Raw genomic sequence first — 21,101 nt, forward strand, 5'->3', positions numbered from 1 at the left:
TATTTTTACGCGAATCAATGCGTATTTTTATTCTCTAGGAAAAAGTGTTAAGTATTCTTGTGTTTACTTTCCTTGTCTTTCATTTGACAAGATTCACAAACTTAAAAGATAAAATATCTTTCAAATTGATCGTATTAATCGTAAATAAATTTTAAAATATCTTGAAATTTTTTAAATGCCTTCACTCTCTTACTATTCTAAACTGTTTAATGTTGTCCAAAGAAATTTTCTTCTATTTCCAACTATTTTAAAACTATAAATCACTAAATTATGTAATATAAAAAGAACTAAATAAAAACTGACGAATGATGTTCAATAAAGGATCCTTTTATTTAATGAGAACAATATAACATAAACTTCATAAATAGATGTAAAAGAATAAAGGTGGTGAATAAATACATTTTTATCAAATATATTTATTAAAGACAGGCAGAAACTTTATCAATCGTCGTATGTAATACGTATGTATATGTACATACACATAGTCGTATGAACTAGTTGAGTCTATCCGTGTAAGTTTGGTGTGTATATAGTCATCTAATGAAGTGACTGCAAGTAGCTAGAGAATGTGAAGGTAGAGTTGGTGTAATCACGTATTTCGTTAGAAGACATTGACAATATCACATTTTTTAACAATGTCGTCATCCAAATTACAAAAAATTTAAAGCCAATCGATAAATATAGATAAATTAAATCGTCTTCGATAAATTCGAAATATAGACAACGAGTGTGACGTGACAGTGTATTTATTTTAAACAGAGATTTCAACAGCCTGAATGATGACAATAATTAAAAACGTTTGGTGGCGATAATTACAGCAGCCATAAGATCACACAGATTATTTTTTTCATCTGTGTGTTGTATTAGTTCTACACAACATATACGAACACCTTGAAGGTTATGCGGCAATTCTTATCGATCGATTTTACTTTCGTGCCTGACCCGCTTACTGTTTAACGTGTATCCAGAGCACGAAAATTGACCAAATAATTTATTTGTTATCGTGAACTAAAAATATTTTCTTATAGAAATCTTTTTATTTCGTAAAATAAGAATTCGAAGATGGTTTTTGAATCGATTGTTGCCGAGCTCCTGAACAAGGTGTTGGGAGAGTATATTCAAAATTTGGATTGCACGCAATTAAAACTGAGCTTATGGGGAGGTAAGCATTCACGAACAGTTACGAAAGAATTGTCTTGAAAGTTACGAGCGTTCCATGTACGTATGATGTAGCGTTCAGTTACAAAGAGTGCCCTTCTACTTAATTGCAAAGTCCGGCGAGGCCCTAGGAAATTTTAAAAAATAAAACGCATTCGATGATAACACATGATAACACACAGTTTGATATTTCATAAATATGTACATACAGATATATTAATAGTACGTCGAAGTGAGATCAGCTTCTATTTATGTTACGATCTTTTCGACTTTATCGTTTTATTGCTTATGGTTTAGTACATGTATCAAAATTATGAATACACATATATACATACATTAAAATTAAGAAATGTGTTTTGTAACATATAAAGTTATATGTTAAGACAAAAAATAAACAATTTATATGTGTTGTTTCAATGTTGTCTTGTTTGAAAAAAAGAATATTTTCGTTACTTTTGCCATGTAGTTGTTATTTTAATTACTTAGTTTATTATTAGTTGCTTTACTATCACAGTATCTTATAGAATTTTAAATATTTAAATTCTTTTACCATTACTGTGTACATAATATTTTGTTCTTGTATATTAAATACAAGTACTATATAAATACAATAGAAAGATATTTATGTAGTGTAGTTTTGTATTTTTTCTCTTACAAAATCCTGTAAACCAAATTTTATAATTTATTTTTATTTGCATAAAAAAAATTAACTAGAATTCATTTATTTTTCAAGAGTTAATTATGCATACACATAAAATAAGAAAATATTTTTACAAAATTTTATGATGATATGTTACGGTACTTTTCTTTTCAATGTATATTGCAGTATTTAAGTAGAAATACATATCTACCTATTATTTGTTTAGGAATAAAGATATACTTTTTATTTTTACAAAAGCAATGAAAACACATTATAGTTTCTTCCTTTTAGGTGATGTAGTGTTAAAAGACTTATTAATAAAAGAAAGTGCATTAGATATACTGGATCTACCTATTCGATTGGAATATGGAAGATTAGGTTTGTAAATAAAATTATGTATACTTGTATAATAAATAACAAAACACAAAATTAATCTTTATAAGTTTATTTTTCTATCTTCCTTCAGGAAAACTTATATTAAAAATACCATTCAAAGATATGTGGAATGGACAAATTGATGCAATAGTTGAGGAACTATTTATACTTGTAGTACCTTCAAGTCAGGTTGCTTATGATGCAGAAAAAGAAGCAAGAATACAACTTGAAGCAAAACATGCAGAACTTGCAAGAGTTGAAAAAAAGAAACAATTAGCAGATATCAAATGTAACAATATTTCATTAAATAATTTTATGATTTTGTATTTTTTTTAGCAGTCATTATTTTATTTGTATCTTTTAGCACAAGAAAAACTAGATGATTCAATGATTGAAAAACTCATTGCCCGTATGATAAAAAATATTCACATCGAAATCAAAAAGATACATGTGAGATATGAAGATCATATCTCATACAAAGACCATCCTTTTTCAGTTGGTTTTACATTGAGTACATTTACCTTAGAAAGTTGTACAGATTCTTGGCAAACAACTGGTAACTTAAAAGATATGTATGCTATTCCACAAATTTACAAGGTATGTGGAAACCCAGTAAATAAACAGTGCTAAAGGTGTTGTTGAGAATAAAACATATTTTTTTCCAGTTATGCACACTAGATGGTTTGGCAGTGTATCTCAATACAACTCTAGAACAGTTTAGTAATACAAAATCAAATTATTTAAATTTATTTCATAATGGAATTGCAACCATAGATTATAATCCACCTGGTTATCAATACTGTAAGCAAATATAAGTTGGAATACTATATATAATACATAAACGAATATTAATACCAAATTAATTAATTTCTCATCATCTAAGTTTTATAATTAAAAATTTTTTCATAATTGTTTCTTTCTTGTTTAGTATTAGGTCCAATCAATGTCAATGCAAAGTTAAAATTAAATCCAAAGCCAGAAACAGATGGAAGTAACTATACGATTCCCAAGGTATGGTTAGACATGGAAATGCAAAAATTAAGAATAGGATTAGCAAGGAAACAATATCAAACCATCGTTCAATTAGGAGAGGGTTTAGATCAAGCTCAGAAAGCTGCACCATTTAGAAAGTATAGACCAAATTTAACATCATATAGAGGACACTATAAAGAATGGTAACAAATTATCCTGAATAGTTAGAAATAAAAAGAAGATGTTTGTATAATAAGTAATTATCCTCAGGTGGAAGTTTGCATATGTTTGTGTCTTAGAAGAAGAAGTACGTAGAAAACGTAGAAATTGGGATTGGAATCATATGAAAGAGCATCGAGATATGTGTCGCTCTTATGCTGACAGTTATCAAACAAAATTAACGACCAAAAAAGTCACACAAGAAATAGCAGATCATCTTACTCAGTGTGAAAGAAGATTGGACATTTTTAATTTAGTCATTATTAGGCAAAAGATAGAAATGGAAGTTAGTTGACAAAAACTCTTATTTCATAAAAAAAATATATATTTTTTATGATCGTTAATAAGTTGGATTTTTACTTGTATTTCATAGGTAGAGAGAATGGCTGAAAGAGAAAAAAATCTAAAAGCGAAACGCGGTTGGTTCGGTTTCTTGTGGTCCAGTACACAGACAGAGGAAACACAAGAATTGAATTCTGCAGCTGCTATAAGTAATACATTCGATTATATACTATTTTAAAACACATAAATTAAATAATTTTCTTATTTACTCTTCTTGATTTATTTAAATATTTTAGTGCGGAAATTCGAGCAGGCAATGACACCACAAGAGAAAGAAAAGTTATATAGAGCGATTGACTATCAAGAAAATAGTGCACCAGCTCATTATCCCGAAACATATGAAATGATCGACACACGATTTCTTTTACACGAGCTACAAATTATAATTTTAGATACAGATAAAGAACATCCTTGTATTTTGGATCTTCAACTTCATAGTGTTGAGGCTGGTTTCAAATCGAGACCATCTGCTAATGCTATTTTGTGTGTTTTTTATTATAAAAATAGTTCTGATAAAAATTTGAATTAATATATAATGTTTTTTTTTGTTATAGAGTTACAGCATCAATTAATGAGATGAAATTATTAGGAACGAAACAAGATGAACATATTCCTTCACTTTTTAATTCCCATCAGCATGGCGCAGATAATGTTTTAATATCAGTGTCGTACGAAAAGAATCCTCTCGATAAATTGTGTGGCGATCGTATGATAGTAAAATCGAAATCTGTGGATATTATTTATGATGCACAGACCGTGATAGAAATAGCTAATTTGTTTAAAGTACAAAATTCATCGACTTTGAACAAGTAAGAGTATTATATATATTATACTGTTTTTCAACAGTAGGTATTTTGACATTTAAATAATTACTTTCATGCACAGTCTTCAAGCAGCTGCTGCTGTACAATTAGAAGGTTTGAAGGAAATGTCGGCTTTAGGTTTGGAGCATGCTATTCAAAAGCATTCAGTATTAGACATACAGGTAACAATTCATTCAACAATATACATTCGTTATAATGAACAAAATTTAATATCTATAAAAATACATAAATACATAACAGGTTAATATGCAAGCTTCTCAGTTAATCATACCACATGATGGATTTTATGATAGTACAAAATCATTATTAGTTGTAAATCTTGGTAGCTTGCAAATACATTCTTTGGAAAAACCAAAGGGCGATGATAAGACAAATGTATCTGTTAAACAATTAATCAGCATGGGTAAAACTGAAGAAGATGTGTTATTGCATCTTAGAGAACATAGTTATGATAAATTTGTTTTAAAGATAGTCGATTTTCAAGTATGTATTTTCAATTTCTTATGTATCAAATGTGTAGTCATCATTATGATCACGTTTAACTATAATGTAAAATAGGTATTAGTTTCATTGCCTGGTGAAGAATGGCGCACGGTATTATCAAATGTGGATGATTCTATGACATTATTACACCCAACAACGCTTGAAATCCAATTTCACAAATGTTTAATAACGGACGATCCATTACTTCCGAAATTAAGATTGATAGGCCAATTACCATCAGTTGTTGTTAATATAACAGGTATCATTTTGGGACAAAATTTTGTTTTAGTAAATAGTATATATTAATAATACGCAGAATATAATCTTCTCTTTTAATTTTTTTAGATATTCGTTTATTGCAAGCTCTTTCTATTGCTCAGAGCATACCGCAGCCAAAAGAGGAACCAACAGATCTCCAGAAGTCATCTATGGTATATTTTGTATTATACATCGATTATTAGATGTTCTATTCTGATTAAAAAATATTTTTTAGAGTAAATCTGTTTCACAATTATCTTTGCTGAAAGATATAACTACCACCATTGCTGAGAAGAAGAAAGAAGAAGATTCTACTGTAACTTCAGTTAAACAAACGATTGATATGGAAATGAAATTTGAAATGAAAGGTAACAAATGACGTTTTATAAGTAATTAGATTTTAATCAAAAATTATATTATTTATTATAGAATTTGCAATACAAGTTTCATCCCAAAAGGGTAATGAAATAATACCATTTGTGAAGTTCGAGGTACTACAGTTAGAAGCAGAGATGTTACAACGGACTTATGATCAAGAGATATTATTAAGATTAGGTGGAGTTCAAGTCAAGCAACATTACAATCAAAGAGAAATATTTATGATAACCACTCCAATGTTATCAGGTAGACATGAATATTTGATAACAGTACAGTATATAAATGTAAGTAAATAGATTTTTATTATTAAATAAATTATTCACAGGATATAATTTAACTCTTTTATATTTATTTTTAGGTAAATAAGCGATCTCCTGAATTTAAGACGAAATACGGATCTGTTCTTCAATTATTAAAATTAGAATTTACAACATTGGATGTTTTATTACATCAAGAAGCTCTTATAAATCTTCTTCAATTTATATCATATGTGCAGGTAATTTATAGTAGCAACAAATTTTGCGTATATGAGTAATAAAGCGCAAATTATATTGTCTCATATTTAAATTGTAGGATCAAATGAATGTCATAGCAACTAGTAAACTTGAAAAAGAGCCTCGCATACGTCCACGACCTTCTCATTTGGTTTCCATTCAAGAAGAAACTTCTACATTTTTAAGAGAACAAATTCAAAAGCAAAAATTTAGGTCAACGGCACGTAAGTACACTTCTATTATATGTTTTTATACTTTGAAGTTGAAGTTATAAATTATAATTATACATATATGTTTAGGACGGAGAAGAACAATGATGGAGCACGTAGATCTAAAAGTCCAAGCAAAAGTTGGGACTATTTGTATGAAGATAACTAGTGATTGTAGAGAAATTTCTGCATTTTATATCGACGGTATCACTGCCGGATTTATAATGAAAGCTTCCTATTCTCAAGCAAATGTTAATTTATCTTCTATTAGCATTAAAGATCTTAACGAAGCGTCAGGTTACAAGGATGTAAGTCTTTATTTTTTTATTAAATCAATTAAATGTTAATTTATTGTAATAATATAATTAATTACTGTTTTGATATATAGATTGTATCAGTGACAGAAGATACTGAATCCTTGCAAATCCAAGCTATAATGTATAATATTGAGTCGTCAGACATTGATAAAAATAATATGTCTATCACAGTTGTTATGGGCTGTTATCGTATCGTCTTTTTGAATATGTTTGTTACTAGTATAATGGTAAAAAAATCTTATATAATAGTGAAAATATCTTAATAAATAGATGGCATTAAAAAATATTTCATCTTTTAGAGTTTTTTAAACAATTTTCAAACGGCACAACAAGCCATAAGGGATGCATCAGCAGCAGCTGCAGAAGCCGCGAAGACAAATATTAAAGACGTTAAAGAAAGCGCGGCACGTATTGGCCTTGCAGTAAAAATTAAAGTATATAGAAAAATGTGTAGAAAAATAATTCGATTTTTTGTTTACTAAATCATTTACGTTATGACGAAATTGTTATCTAGGCTCCAGTTATATATGTACCAATGCATTCGAAAAGTGATCATTGTTTAACACTAGATATGGGTAACCTTACTATATGTAATGTTTTTAAGAAGTTAGAAGTTACAAATGATGCTGGAGATTGTCCTATTGTCGATGAAATGAGAATCGAGCTACAAAATTTAAAGTTGTCCCGGTAATAATTATTTACAGAATTTAGTAACATTTACTAATCTTGATAATTGCAATTATTTAATGTATTATTTTTACAATAGCGTAAGACTAAATATGGAGAAGTTCGCGATTGAAAACGAAATATTGCTGTTAGAACCAGTCAGTTTTACATTACTCATTAAACGTAATTTATCTACTGCCTGGTTTACATCTATACCTGATATTGACATGTCGGGTAGACTAAATAAAATTAATATATTAATAAGTAAAGAGGATTATGCAACTACATTGAAAGTATTAGAAAAAAATTTAGGTGAAACAGTTGAAGATACAAAGCTCACGGCAAGTGTTAGTCAATCCGAAAAGAAACTCGAAGTAGAAGTTTTACAACATCGACAAAGTGGTAAGAATATATAATTTGCTTTATTTACAATAAAGTAAAGAAATTATGAACTAATTATGTCTTTATCTGAGCAGATAGGTTTGTAAGAGCTACTGCAGAAGATGCAGAAGATCCAAACTCGCAAGAGCAAGTACATACACACACGTCCATCAAATTTGAGTTTGTTATGGACAGTCTTATGATTACTTTATTTACAGGAGGTTCAAAAATGGTAATTTCAATGAAATATATATATACATACAACCGGAAAATTTTTATTTTGTGGATAGTGGGATAGTAAGTTGATAACAACATATGTATAAATTATTCAAATTAATTACAGCTGCAATCACAAAGTTCTCTGCTTCATCTACCGGAGAATGGATTAGCGAAATTTTGTTTAACCCATTTCGCGTTAAAAGGTCGAATATTTGCCGATGGATTAATGGCAACTTCAATTCTTCTTATGAACTGTACTTTGGACGACATACGTCAAAATAGGCAAGGTTCTCTTACAAGAATCATGGAAAGAACTACGGCAGTGCCTTCTATGGATGATATAGAAAAAGAATCCAAACCTGTTCGCAGTATGTTAGATATGACCATTAGACAAAGTTCAAATGACATGTTTGGTGAGTTGAACAATATTTTTTAATTAATATAGAATATGTCCTTATTGCCATTAAAAAATTTTTAATTGAGTTTGTTTTCAGTTGATATTCGAGTCTTTTCATTTAGTATTATTGTGTCACTTGACTATTTAATGAAAGTAAAAGATTTTTTCACTACTGATGAACCATCGACAAATAAAACAGTGCAACCAAAGAATTATAACGAATCAGCAGTTAAAAAGAAACAAACTGTATCACCAACTAAAAAAATGTTTACGGTTAATGTACATATTGAGAAACCCGATATTATTTTGTTAGAGGACATGGATGACATAAATTCCAATTGTATCATATTAAATGTAATATCTACTTGACGTATTTTTATTGGTGTATATGATATATATTGTTTCTTTCATATGTGTAACATTTTTTCAGACTGAATTACTGTTGAAAGTACGTATAATGGATGAACATCAAGTAATAGCAGGCACCATAAAAGATTTATCAATTCTAGCTGGTATATATAATACCGCGAAGAGAAGTGATTGGATATATCAGGTAAAGATTCTTATAAAAATGTTCACTTATGATTCATATTATTCCTGCATGTGAAACTACTAAAATGTTAATTTTATAAAGGTGCTAAGACCATGCAGTGTAAGTGTAGCAGGTTCTACACCAGAAGGAAAAGGACTTCACATTGATATTTGTTGCACAGACATTCACTTATCAGTTTCGCCAGGTGATTCAATAAATTATTGGTAATTAATGTCGAAATTGAATCACTAATCAAATTTGCTATTTATAGGTGTCATAGAAATATTGAATAAAGTAGTTCATACTGCTACAAAGACACAAGAGCAAGATCAGGAAGTTATTATTACTGAGCGAAATTACGAAGGATTATGGGTTGTCACTCCATTTGAAGAAAATGATTTTTGGTTCTTAAAAACAGGTTCTTAAAAACATATATAATATGTATATATATAAATATATGTATATATATATATATATATGTCGGAGATGAAAGGACATCGAAGCCTCCCCTTTGGAACTTCGGGAAAATCCCTTAACACCGTAATCTAGACTCTATCATAGGTGTAATTAAACAATTGTCGTCTTTCGATCCGATTGTATTTGTTCGAGATTTGTGATAATGAGCTTGGGCTCGAGGCGACAGTCAGTCGCCGAACGTAGCCGCAGTTACGGGATGAACACTTTGTCTAACAAAGGTATGAAGTAATTCTATAACTCTCCTTGAAAGAAATATTTGTGGCGGCACGCGACAGTAAACATTCCAACGGTTTCTGTCCCGTGGATCGCCACACGCAGACCCTATTCTTCAAGTAAGATGATTGCCAGATGTCGATGCGTCTCCGCAGTACATGTTCAGCTAGCCTGAGGGTCCGTTATAAATCTTAAGATTTAGCTAACTAAAGTCCTTCAAATAAGCAGTCTTTGTCCCAACTACGAGAAGATAGAGGAGACCTATTTTTCAACGACGTCTCCCACTAGCAACTTTCCCTCGAGGGCGGCTAGCATCTTTTTCTATGGAGATTGACCAATTAGGAGCAACGCCAATTTCTCTTACTTTCTGAACGAAGGCTATCCTCGTCGAATCCGATGATCTCGTGTCTTTAGACACACCCCATATAGTTTTCTTCTGTGGCATCATCGGGACGGAAATTCATTCTTTCTTGCGATTTCGTCGACGAAAGGAGTAACCCCTTACGACCAGTGAATGTTGCGCGTCCGACTTGGGTTTTGTGAGCACGTTCATCTGTCATCCCGTCGATCGCGGATTCGTTATTGAACCTAGGATCATTGTCATCAGTTTCTCGAGTATCTAATTACCGCGGTTACTTGTCCGGTTCTATGATAATCGTATTTGCACTAGTCACACTATTGCATAACGACAACGTGTAGTCCAAACGAAGATTCGTTTCACGTTCCTAACCCTAACTCTAATGTAAACCCGACATATATATATATATATTTATTTATTTATTTATTTATATTTAATGTACACTTAAGTTCTTTTTATTTAACGCGAGTTGCTTTTATATGTTTTCTATTCTTTCTTTAGAAGTAGGAGTAGAGGCCATAGAAGATATTGTATATTCTGATGATGAAGATACTACAGTTTATAAGCCAGAATTAGCAATAATCTCTGCACCAACAATTTTACTCACATTAGAAGCAGGCATTGGTAACAAAACATTGCCAATGCTTCTACTTCATATTGGCTTTGAAAGTAACATTAGTGATTGGAGTACAAAAACTGTAAGATATAGTGGTATAACTTTAATGAAGATTTTTTTGCACTATTTGTTTAAAATTCAAATACTTTTAGATGAACATGGAGTGTACAATGTCGGTAATTATGGCATATTATAATAGTTGTCTAGCATTGTGGGAACCATTAATTGAACCAATAGAGAGGATCAGAAATGAAAAGCGGGTTTCTACACCTTGGGAACTAAAAGTTAAAGTAATGTATTTAAATTTTTTTAAATGGAAATGTTACATTTCTTAGAACTTCTTTCATTGTTTTTATGTGTCTTTTTATTCATTTTGTATGTTAGATTCAATTTAATGATGTATCACCGGATTCTAGAGGCGCAAGTGCGGCCAGTCCTACATCAGATAGTGAAACAGAAGAATTACATCAGATTCCCAAAATGTCTATTGATATAATATCAACTGTAAGTTAGTAAACATTGATTTTTTTAGTGTATATTTCACGTAAAATCTTTATGACATTTTGCAATAGGAAAATTTGGAAATAACTGTGACTAAAACATGTCTCGATGTATTACAACAACTTGGTAATGCATTTTCATCTGCCATGGAAGCTAGCGGGAAAGGAGCGGCTAAAAGTGTAGCACCATATGTTCTTAAGAATGAAACTGGTTTAGCGATAGTTTTAGATTTGGAGCGCAGTCACTTCAAGGTTTATTGTCGTTGAATTTTTTATGTTCTTTTAATTATAAATATAATACTATGAACTATGTATATAAAATAAATATACATATCTTTTTTTAGGTTTTTAATGATGGATCCAAACTTACAAGTAATAACGCAGATTCGTATATGGAGGTAATTCTTGAATCTGGTGCATCAGTACAGTTAGCTCCGAGGACAACAAAAACTGAGATACCACTGCTTGATCAATTGAAAATTGAAACAATCAAAGAAAAAGACGATGATAAGTTTATTATTTCGGTAATACTTTTAAAGTGTATAAATTTATGAGTTTATTGCATATAACTAAAATAATATCTAGTTAGTTAATATATAATATTTTTTAAAGTTTAAAGAAATTAATAGAACTTTGGCTGTACCTGTGTTAAGAGCTGATAAAAGATTCTTTTCACTGAAATATCGAAAGGACGGTTCTGAAGAATGGGGTATTGTTTCTGATGTTATAGTAGATGAAGGAAGTACTATTGTTACTCTTAGAAGTATTCTACAGGTAAATTGCATAAGTTCTTATTCCTAAGCTTTAGTAATAATTGCAAGTAATAATTTTTTAGGTACACAATCATTTTAGTCAACCAATATCTGTATATTATATGACTAAACGTGGAAATGAAGTTGAATGCGTGGGAACTGTTGCTCCAGATAGTAAATTAAATCTTCCACTAGACACTGTATATACACCAACAAATGTTTATGGGCTATTTTTCAGTGTTGAAGGGTACTTTATACTTTTATATAAATTTTGTATTTTTTACGTCCTTCTATAATACTTATTTAATTTTCCTGTTTAGATATATGGTTTCGCTAGAACAATTTATTTGGAAAGATTTACAAAAAACAGTTAGTATGACAAAGCTGTTAAAATGCGAAGCTCGAGTGAGGCAAGAAGCTGTAGAACCATTTTACATAAAGGTAACAAAATGAAACACGTTTATTTATGTACACACTTAGAAAATTTTTATATTTGATTTCTACCTTTCAAAATTTCACACTGTGTAGTACGTGTAATACTATTATTCACGACGTTTCGATTATGTTTGATAGTCATATAATGAAACAGTACGTTTGATTTATTTTTATTTTCATATGCTGTAATCAAACAAAATTTCGTTAAAAAGTTACACTACATGCTTTTATAAGCAGCAGTTTTTACTTTTAGATGTTTTTCATGATGATTGTGGTTGGTAGTATTTTATATAATAACAACACTATTGGCTTATTATTGAATGCTATTAACTGGCGATCCGTATTCTGTCGTTTCATTGATTGCGTCAAGCGTCTTTGCTTGAAAACTTTACCCTCAGAGCACAAAAAATATCTGGAAGCACCTATACAGGTACTACCATCTTTTTCTAAACTAGTTTGAGAATCAGTTGCTACATAGTATACGTTGGGTATCAGCCAAATAAATATCTTTATTGCCGCTATTAGATAGTTAATAATTTTAATGTGGATGTATACCTGTAACAAATAATATTGTAGGATAAGTATAGTTATTATACTGATTATCGATAGAGAATCCCTATATGTTTGATTGGAAATGGTTATTGGCATGGTTTCTGTTATAATTGTTAATTGTGTCATATTAATAATATAATTACAACAAAACAAAAACAGAGAAATATGAACAAATTATTTTTATATTGAATTTAATTCTTTTTATTAAATTCAACAATTTTCAGTCATTAAATTATGAGAACAGATCTTTTATTTTATAGGACTTTTCTTTGTTTAATTTTCTTTGTAGGCACTGTTTTATTTTTTATTTCAATGCATTTCAGTAACAAGTTTTTACAATGTATTATGATTAATTTTTTAATTTATTTATATTATGCTTAAAATGTTCGAATAGTTGTTGAAAATTTATGTTGGTATTCAGTATAATGTGTTCATTGCACGTTTTTTTTATGTTTTATTGGTAATATAAGACGGAGTGTATTGTTACTGTTATGCTTTAAACATTGAAAGTGTCTTTTATTACTTAGACAATAGTAGAGAGAATAATAGAATAACATAGTAGAGAAAAAATAATTCCAATATTTTAAAACAGAATTTATATATTTTGAGAATGTATTATAATACTTACAGGTTGTTGGTGAAATGGAACAAGTTTATTTTGAGACTACTAGTCGACATACTATAGCAAGTACAATCTATAATGTTCATTTATACCCAGCTGTATATTTGAAGAATTTTTTGCCTATCGATATTATTGTATGTTTACCTGGAAATGTGCAAGAAAAACTTTTAGAAGCTGGCACATCTTATCAGATTCCTACAATTGACCCAGGAAAGTCTTATATAATCATAAAAGTAAGTAAATCATATTTCTATACATTGTGACTCATATAACTTACTTAATTATATGTTACAGTTACCAAACTATTTAGAAAAAGATTGGTCATGTAGAGGTGAGATACTTGCGAATCCACCAGAATTTTCTGTATGGTCTTTTGAATCTTTTGATAGTGCACAAAAAGTTATAATGGATTTGGGAATGCATACATCATACAAACATGGTTCTATCATTATGGCTTTATATTGTCCATTTTGGATGTTAAATAAAACAGGCTTGATGTTGTCTTATCGGGTAAGTATCATGAAATTTATTCTAAACAATTAATTAAGTGACAATAATTTTATTTTCTGCTTCATGTAAATCTCGCTTATTATTTTTCCTTTAATAATTCTTTTTCCTTTTAATAAAAAAAGAAAAAAATTCTCCATTAAATAAAATACCATTAAGTATAAATACAAAAATTTTATTTATAATTTTATAATATCGTAATAAAGTACTCTAATATATTAAACAATAATATGAATTTCTTTTTAGTAGTTGTATTAGGTATGTAATTAATCTCTATGCAATGCTTGAGTTATGATATTTTTGTGCCATATGTAAGTGCTATGCCACATTACGCATGCTGGAAGTAGTATTATGTTGCAAACTATTAATTTTCTATAACTATATCTTATTCAATACATTATTTTACAGAAATCAAGTAAGGGTGGCAAAGAACACTCAAGTCCAATCAAGGTAGTGATTTCATGTTACAGTATTTTTCATGCTTTGGACATAATGTTAATTAAATAATTCTTATAATATATTAATGGCTGCTATATTTTTCGGTGTGCAAAATTTATTTTAAAAGATCCTAGAGTATTCTCGATAAGTGCATCGTTAAATACAGCATACAAGTCTTTTAATTCTTTTTTCTGTTCAAGTCAAGTATATTTATTTAATGTAATAAAGCAGCAGCATGTCGCAGAATGTTGGAATAGCTTTTCAATATTAAACTTTTATTGTGACTTATATCAGTTGTAATGGTCATGGGTCGAATCATAAATATTAAAAGTAATCTTACAAAATTTTTGAAAAAATTAATTTCGTCATTGACAATTTCGCGAATTCTAATACATAGAAAGGTATCTTTCAGAATTTGGTTTGTGTGAAACCTCATCAATCACGTACAGAATACAAGAGGAAGAAAGCACGTTTGGTGATATATTGATTTCATTTTATATTGGTGATGGTTTAATCTTATAAACTGTAGAATAGACTTTTCATACTATCTAATATATTTAACTAACTACTTGTGTCCATATATTAATGTCTTACATGTTTGTACACATTGTTATCAGCGCTTTTTTACTAACTATAATTTACTAACTAATATTAATGACATTTACATACATATACTCTTTCAAAATTAACAAAAAAATGTACTAAGCTTCATTCATACTCAGTTTTGTTTATTAGTTGGCATATTGTGGTACTATCATAATCTTGCAACATTACACATTTTTCCTAGCTATGAGTAAGGTATTCCTGCTTATATACTCGTATATGTATTATTATGGCACGTACAAGGCATGATTGCTATGAGATTAAACACATAGATATAGTAATAATGCAACAATGTTGTAATAATGAAATAGTAATAATTTAATGCGACATTAATACAAGGAGTTTTTGTAAAATTTTTATGAAACCTTTAAATACAAAAAGAATTCATAACATACAAAAATTTATAAGTTCAAGCTTTGTTTATTGAGATATATGATTGAAATTATAAAAGAAAGCTAGCTGGTGTTGGTGAATGTAATGTAACATTGTATAAATATGTTCAAAAATGCAATTAATTGCATTTTTTGTGCACAGTTAAATTGTGTGCAGTCAAATTATTGAAACACAATTAACATTAGCACAAAAATTTATACGTATAAATATTTTCAGAGTGGAGAAGATTATCTAAATGTGCTTTATCATCCAGAGAATTTTAAGGGACCAATATTGTTCTCATTTCGCTCCAAAGTATTCTTTGGTAAAAAGAAAGCAATGATCAGGGTCGAGAATGGTGAATGGTCAGATAAATTTCCAATAGATGTTGCAGGAAGTGAGGGAGTAGTCATTTGTAAATATAATGGCCAAATATATCAAGTTAGTAGTATTTTTCCTTATTTATAGTTCCATTATTTAATCACCATATTCTTATATCAGCAATATTTCTTATGAATTACAGATTGGAGTTCACAATCAATTGACTTATAATTCTTTGACAAAACAAATTACATTTACTCCATATTATGTACTGATAAATAACTCTGATTATCTCATTGAATGCCAAGAAGGTAATAGGCCAGCTGATCCTATGATCAAGGTAATAGTTATTTATAAAAGGAAGAATTATAATATATAAGGTATATTATTAATTTTAATGTATCTAAATAAAAATATTTATTATTTCATTTACTTATAGGTACCTGCCAGAGAATGTGCAGCTTATTGGCCTCGTTCTGATCATGAACAGAAAACTCTAAGTGCTAGAATCGCAGGTAACCCTGAAAAAACTGCACCATTTATTTACACAGAGAACCATACGACTTTGTTAAAATTAAATAATAAGGTTTGTTCTGTTTTTATTTCTCTCCGAATGTAATGTAATTTATGTTTCTACAATTCCTTTTATTTAACAGTATGGAGGAATTAATGTAGATATACAAATAAGCGAAGGTGGAGTCTACATTTCTTTATCTGCATACACTCATGGAAATGCCCCAGCTTTAATTATTAATCACACTCCACATACAATCAATTTCTGGGAAAAAGGTTCACTAAATGTCAGGTACGAACATTAATGCAGAAGTTAATATTATTATTAATGTTATTATATTGTAAATTACTTTATAGATCTGTACAGTCATACAATAGAATGTTTTACACTTGGGAAAATCCTGCAGGTCCGCGGAAATTAGTTTGGGAAGACAACAATAAAAAAGAAATTGAAGAAACTCTTCGAAAAGTAAATATTCAATATTTAATAAAAATCATTAAAAATTAAAATTTTATTTACATTAAAAAGACATTAAAAATTTTATTTTTTAGGACACTTTAGGAGGTTTTCAATTGCCAGATCTAGAAGAAGAAGTATACTATGTATCATTTTTGGATGGTACACAACGAGTGCTTCTATTTACAACAAATATGAAAGTTGCAGAAGATTGTGAACTAGCAGGTGATTTTGAACCTATAGAACAGGAAATAACAATAAGTATTCACGGAGTTGGCTTCTCACTCGTTAACAATATCATGAGAACTGAATTGTTATATTTGTGTATAGCTAGGTACGTTCTTACACATATTAATTTTCATTATTTTCACAATTATCACAGTTTTCACATATTGGCAAATTTTATAATTTAGTTCTGGAATTATGTGGGAAACGCGCAAATCTGTTAACCATCGTTGGCGCAATCTTGACACAAGAGAGGTAATAGTTATAGAAGAAGGCTATCAAAAATATATACGTGAATTACAAATGGACAAAAGTCCAGTACAAAAAGTAATACTTGAACCAAAATTAGAGGTAATGTAAATAAAATTAATAATTTCATAATTTTTCATTCAACTTTCAATTTAATCACTAATTAATTTTAATTTTAGGTTGATTATTTAAATATGGAAATGTTAAAACCACATCGTCGTTGTCTACGACGCACTTTTCAAACTGGTTTATGGTTGCAATACCGTACTTCAGTGCATCAAGTGCAGTTACATGCAAAGATCAACAGACTGCAAATTGATAATCAACTTACAGACTGTGTTTTCCCAGTTATATTAGCTCCAGTCCCGCCACCAAAGAGTGTTACAGCGAGCACAGGTAAGTTTTTATATTAAAGACTAAAATAAGTGTTACATATGTGATTATATGTTTCTCAAATTATTTTTCAATAGTTATGAAACCATTCGCTGAACTTAGTATGGTTAAACGACTACTTGAACATAGTAATGTACAACAATTTCGGTACTTTAAGGTTCTTATACAAGAGTTTCATGTGAAAGTAGATATTGTATTTATTAACGCGATCGTGGGATTGTTTGAAGCAAATGAAATGAACGATGCAGAAGAAGTGAGTTCTATCTACTTTATATGCATAAAATATACAAATACTATACTATAATACTATAATAATTATTTTATTGTATACTTTAGAGTAAATTATTTAAATTGGACATGAAACTCGTTGATGAACCTCTGATGTATCACGTTAGTTTGATTACTACAGCCGAACAGAAGAATTTCTTTGATCTACTTCACTTTTCTCCCTTGAAGGTATGTTTCTTTACACTTCAAATTAATCATAACCATATTTCTATAAGTGACATCATCTTTTCCAGATTCATATAAGTTTCTCAATGAGCGGTAGTGGTAGCGGGCCATCTGCACTACCTCAAGTATTAAATGTATTGTTACAAGGAATAGGTGTTACGTTAACTGACATTAATGATATTGTCTTCAAGTAAACCTTCTCACCAATCAATTTTAAATTAAGTTACTAGGAAATAAATCATATGGGAATAATACATTTCAATTTTCTTTGCAGATTAGCATATTTCGAAAGAGAGTACATTTTTATGACCAATAAACAGCTTATTTCCGAAGCAACAACGCATTATGTAGGACAAGCAATTAAACAAGTTTACGTTCTTGTTCTGGGACTCGATGTAATAGGCAATCCGTATGGCCTAGTGGTAGGTACTATGAAGGGCATTGAAGATTTGTTTTATGAACCTTTCCAAGGTGCCATACAAGGGCCCGGAGAATTTGCAGAAGGTTTGCTTCTTGGTATGAGGAGTATGTTAGGTCACACTGTTGGAGGAATGGCTGGAGCTGTTTCTAAAATTACTGGAGCTATGGGTGTGTTTGGTTTCTGTATTATCAAATTAATTATTCTATATATTTTTCCAATTTCATTTTTGTTTTTATTATAGGTAAAGGTATAGCTGCCTTAACGTTTGACAAAGACTATCAGAGAAAACGACAAGAACAGCTTAACAAACAGCCAGCCAACTTGCAAGAAGGTCTTGCTCGTAGTGGAAAAGGTTTGATAATGGTAAGTGAAAATAAGGAATAAAAATTAATACAACTTTTATTGATAGATAGACAAAAACGAAAAGAGATGAATAATGATATATATGGCTTTTAGGGTGTTGTTGATGGTGTAACTGGTGTTGTGATGAAGCCCATATCGGGTGCCAAAGAAGAAGGTGTGGAAGGATTCTTTAAAGGATTTGGGAAAGGCATGGTTGGTCTTGTTACTCGACCAACTGCTGGAGTTATAGATTTCGCTAGTGGTTCATTTGGAGCAGTGAAACGGTAAAAAAGAGAAACTGTGTCTATCAATCTAAATATCAATCTAATTATCAAATATACTAAAAGGATAATTTAAATTATTTCATTATTCATTAATTATTTCAGAGCAACTGAGTTGAATGAAGAAGTAAAGAAAGTAAGACCATCTAGATTTTTACAACTAGACTGCTTGGTTAGACCATATGTCAGAGATGAAGCTGAGGGACATAAAATCTTATGTGTAAATATATAAGTATATATATATATATAATCTTATGTAATATTTTGTAATATTTATGAATACTCTTCTTTTGCAGGAATTAGAAAAAGGAAAATATGCGAATACTGATATCTATTTTTATCACATGTACATTAACAAAGATGTATTATTGCTTACTGATAAGAGAATAGCATACTTAGAGCATAGTGATTTATTTGGTGGATGGCGGGTCAGTACATTTTATAAATATCCTATTTTCGTAAAGTGAGCAATAAATTAGTTTTGGATAAAGTAGACATTCTATTGTTTTCAATAATATAGGTGCATTGGTCCCACTCGTGGCAAGAGATGAGCGAACAACCGAAAATAGTTGATAAGGGAGTACAGATATTTATCAAAGATTCCAGTAAGAAGAAGAAATTAGGATTATTTGGTAGTACAGATCAATCAAAAATAATTTTAATACCTGATTATAATATTAGACAGGTAAGTTGTCTAATTTAATATTAATATCTTTTTCATATTTAAAAAAAAATAAATTTTTTGCAATTTTCACAGCTTCTATGTGATAAAATGCAACAACAAATTAATCAGTACGAGTTGTAATACCAGAAAATCAAAATAGATAATACACGCAAATATAATTTAACATTTGAATATAGTTAATTGAATTGATAGCGTCTGGCTATCATCTAGCATCATAAATTTCTATTCGCTTTCGAAGCTGAATTTCATAAATTCTATATATACACATATGTATATTATAACACAGTTTTCTACAAATATTATTCATAAGACTGATACTTGATCAGAATCAACAAAAAGTAGAGAAGAATCAGTATGTATGTATAGTTTTATATTTATTACGCTTTGAATATTCTGGGTTTAAATTTATTATATTTTATACGATTTAACACTGTTTTTATCACAAAACGTGCCAGTTTCTAATTCCATAAATTGTTATAATGTTAGTAAAAGCCACAAGACGCTTTTAATGCTTTTAATTAATCTATATAACCTTATCGACACGTTTTTTGATATTATACAAAATAATTATTATAGTCTTTATTATCGTTAAAAGTTCTTAATCACATTATCGTGTTATAATTTCGCTTCAAGGTATATTATGGTATGTAAAACAAAGTTGAAATACGCATGGAAATAGTTGAAAACCTAAACAAATATTTTTTATCTTATTAATTTGAAACATAATGTTTTTATAAGGTACAAGATATATTTTAATCTCATACTTAAATACCTGATTAATTTTATGTAAAAAGTTATATATGCAAAAATCAATAAAGAGACATGTCAGTTTTATAGCACTTTAAAAAAAATAACTTGAATATTGATGCTTTATGTCTTAAAATATTTCTTGTTAATGTAATATACTTGATATTCTAAAAAATCGCCATCATATGACAATATAATATTTATTATCGCTTAATAATAAGTTTAATAATTATTTACTATATACACATACACGTATAAACAAAAATTCAAACGCACATCCTATGTTCAGTAACTTCTGTACCTGTATAACTGTGTTGTTATTATATATATATAGACATACAGGATGTTTCTAAAGCCGCCGCATAATTTTCTAAAATATATACAAAAATATATTTCCGTTTTTAAAATGTATATTCTTAAAATTTTATATGCACGTAGAAGTCAACTACTTTTCATATAAAACATTAATGTTTATATCATTTTTTATTTGAATTATACTTCGTATGAAACTATTACTCATTTAATCAATTATATGTTTAAATTCAAATCATTACATATTCTTAGAAACACTCTGTATGTTCATGGATAGTGCATAGCTTTTATTACAAGATTGTTCAGTTAAATGCATAGTGGAAGAAAATGAAAAAAAAGAAAAAGAAATCCAAAGTCAGTACACCATACCTTTTACAGCTTATGATAGATATA

At 29.3% G+C, this 21,101-nt stretch overlaps 1 protein-coding gene across 5 annotated transcripts; it reads left to right on the forward strand.

The window, feature by feature from the left end:
- The first annotated feature begins 560 nt into the window (after positions 1-560).
- LOC117216835 (vacuolar protein sorting-associated protein 13) lies at positions 561-19,812 on the forward strand. Of its 5 annotated transcripts, XM_033463920.1 has the most exons (60): positions 561-1,162; positions 2,090-2,176; positions 2,265-2,462; positions 2,538-2,770; positions 2,839-2,974; positions 3,102-3,348; positions 3,416-3,650; positions 3,738-3,855; positions 3,943-4,189; positions 4,261-4,515; positions 4,592-4,691; positions 4,771-5,013; positions 5,089-5,272; positions 5,359-5,444; positions 5,507-5,639; positions 5,701-5,933; positions 6,008-6,145; positions 6,223-6,367; positions 6,443-6,660; positions 6,741-6,896; positions 6,969-7,103; positions 7,184-7,356; positions 7,436-7,737; positions 7,812-7,948; positions 8,060-8,348; positions 8,430-8,686; positions 8,763-8,885; positions 8,967-9,069; positions 9,136-9,282; positions 10,414-10,610; positions 10,681-10,818; positions 10,913-11,032; positions 11,101-11,280; positions 11,373-11,552; positions 11,641-11,802; positions 11,864-12,027; positions 12,101-12,221; positions 12,469-12,645; positions 13,398-13,622; positions 13,684-13,899; positions 14,305-14,346; positions 14,747-14,809; positions 15,547-15,750; positions 15,833-15,970; positions 16,070-16,216; positions 16,287-16,435; positions 16,501-16,612; positions 16,696-16,934; positions 17,014-17,176; positions 17,254-17,470; positions 17,545-17,720; positions 17,804-17,923; positions 17,989-18,110; positions 18,195-18,508; positions 18,583-18,704; positions 18,798-18,967; positions 19,070-19,184; positions 19,261-19,392; positions 19,485-19,649; positions 19,722-19,812. In XM_033463920.1, the coding sequence occupies exons 1-60, from the start codon at positions 1,063-1,065 to the stop codon at positions 19,767-19,769; spliced, it is 9,996 nt and encodes a 3,331-aa protein (XP_033319811.1). In that variant the 5' UTR covers positions 561-1,062; the 3' UTR covers positions 19,770-19,812. The 5 variants fall into 5 exon arrangements, with proteins under 5 accessions (XP_033319811.1, XP_033319812.1, XP_033319813.1 ...); XM_033463921.1 differs by lacking the exon at positions 14,747-14,809; XM_033463924.1 differs by lacking the exon at positions 12,469-12,645 and having other exon boundaries at positions 562-1,162.
- Positions 19,813-21,101: the final 1,289 nt, after the last annotated feature.

Source organism: Bombus bifarius, unplaced genomic scaffold (assembly GCF_011952205.1).
Source record: "Bombus bifarius isolate JDL3187 unplaced genomic scaffold, Bbif_JDL3187 scf7180000007973, whole genome shotgun sequence".
Classification (NCBI taxonomy): domain Eukaryota; kingdom Metazoa; phylum Arthropoda; class Insecta; order Hymenoptera; family Apidae; genus Bombus; species Bombus bifarius.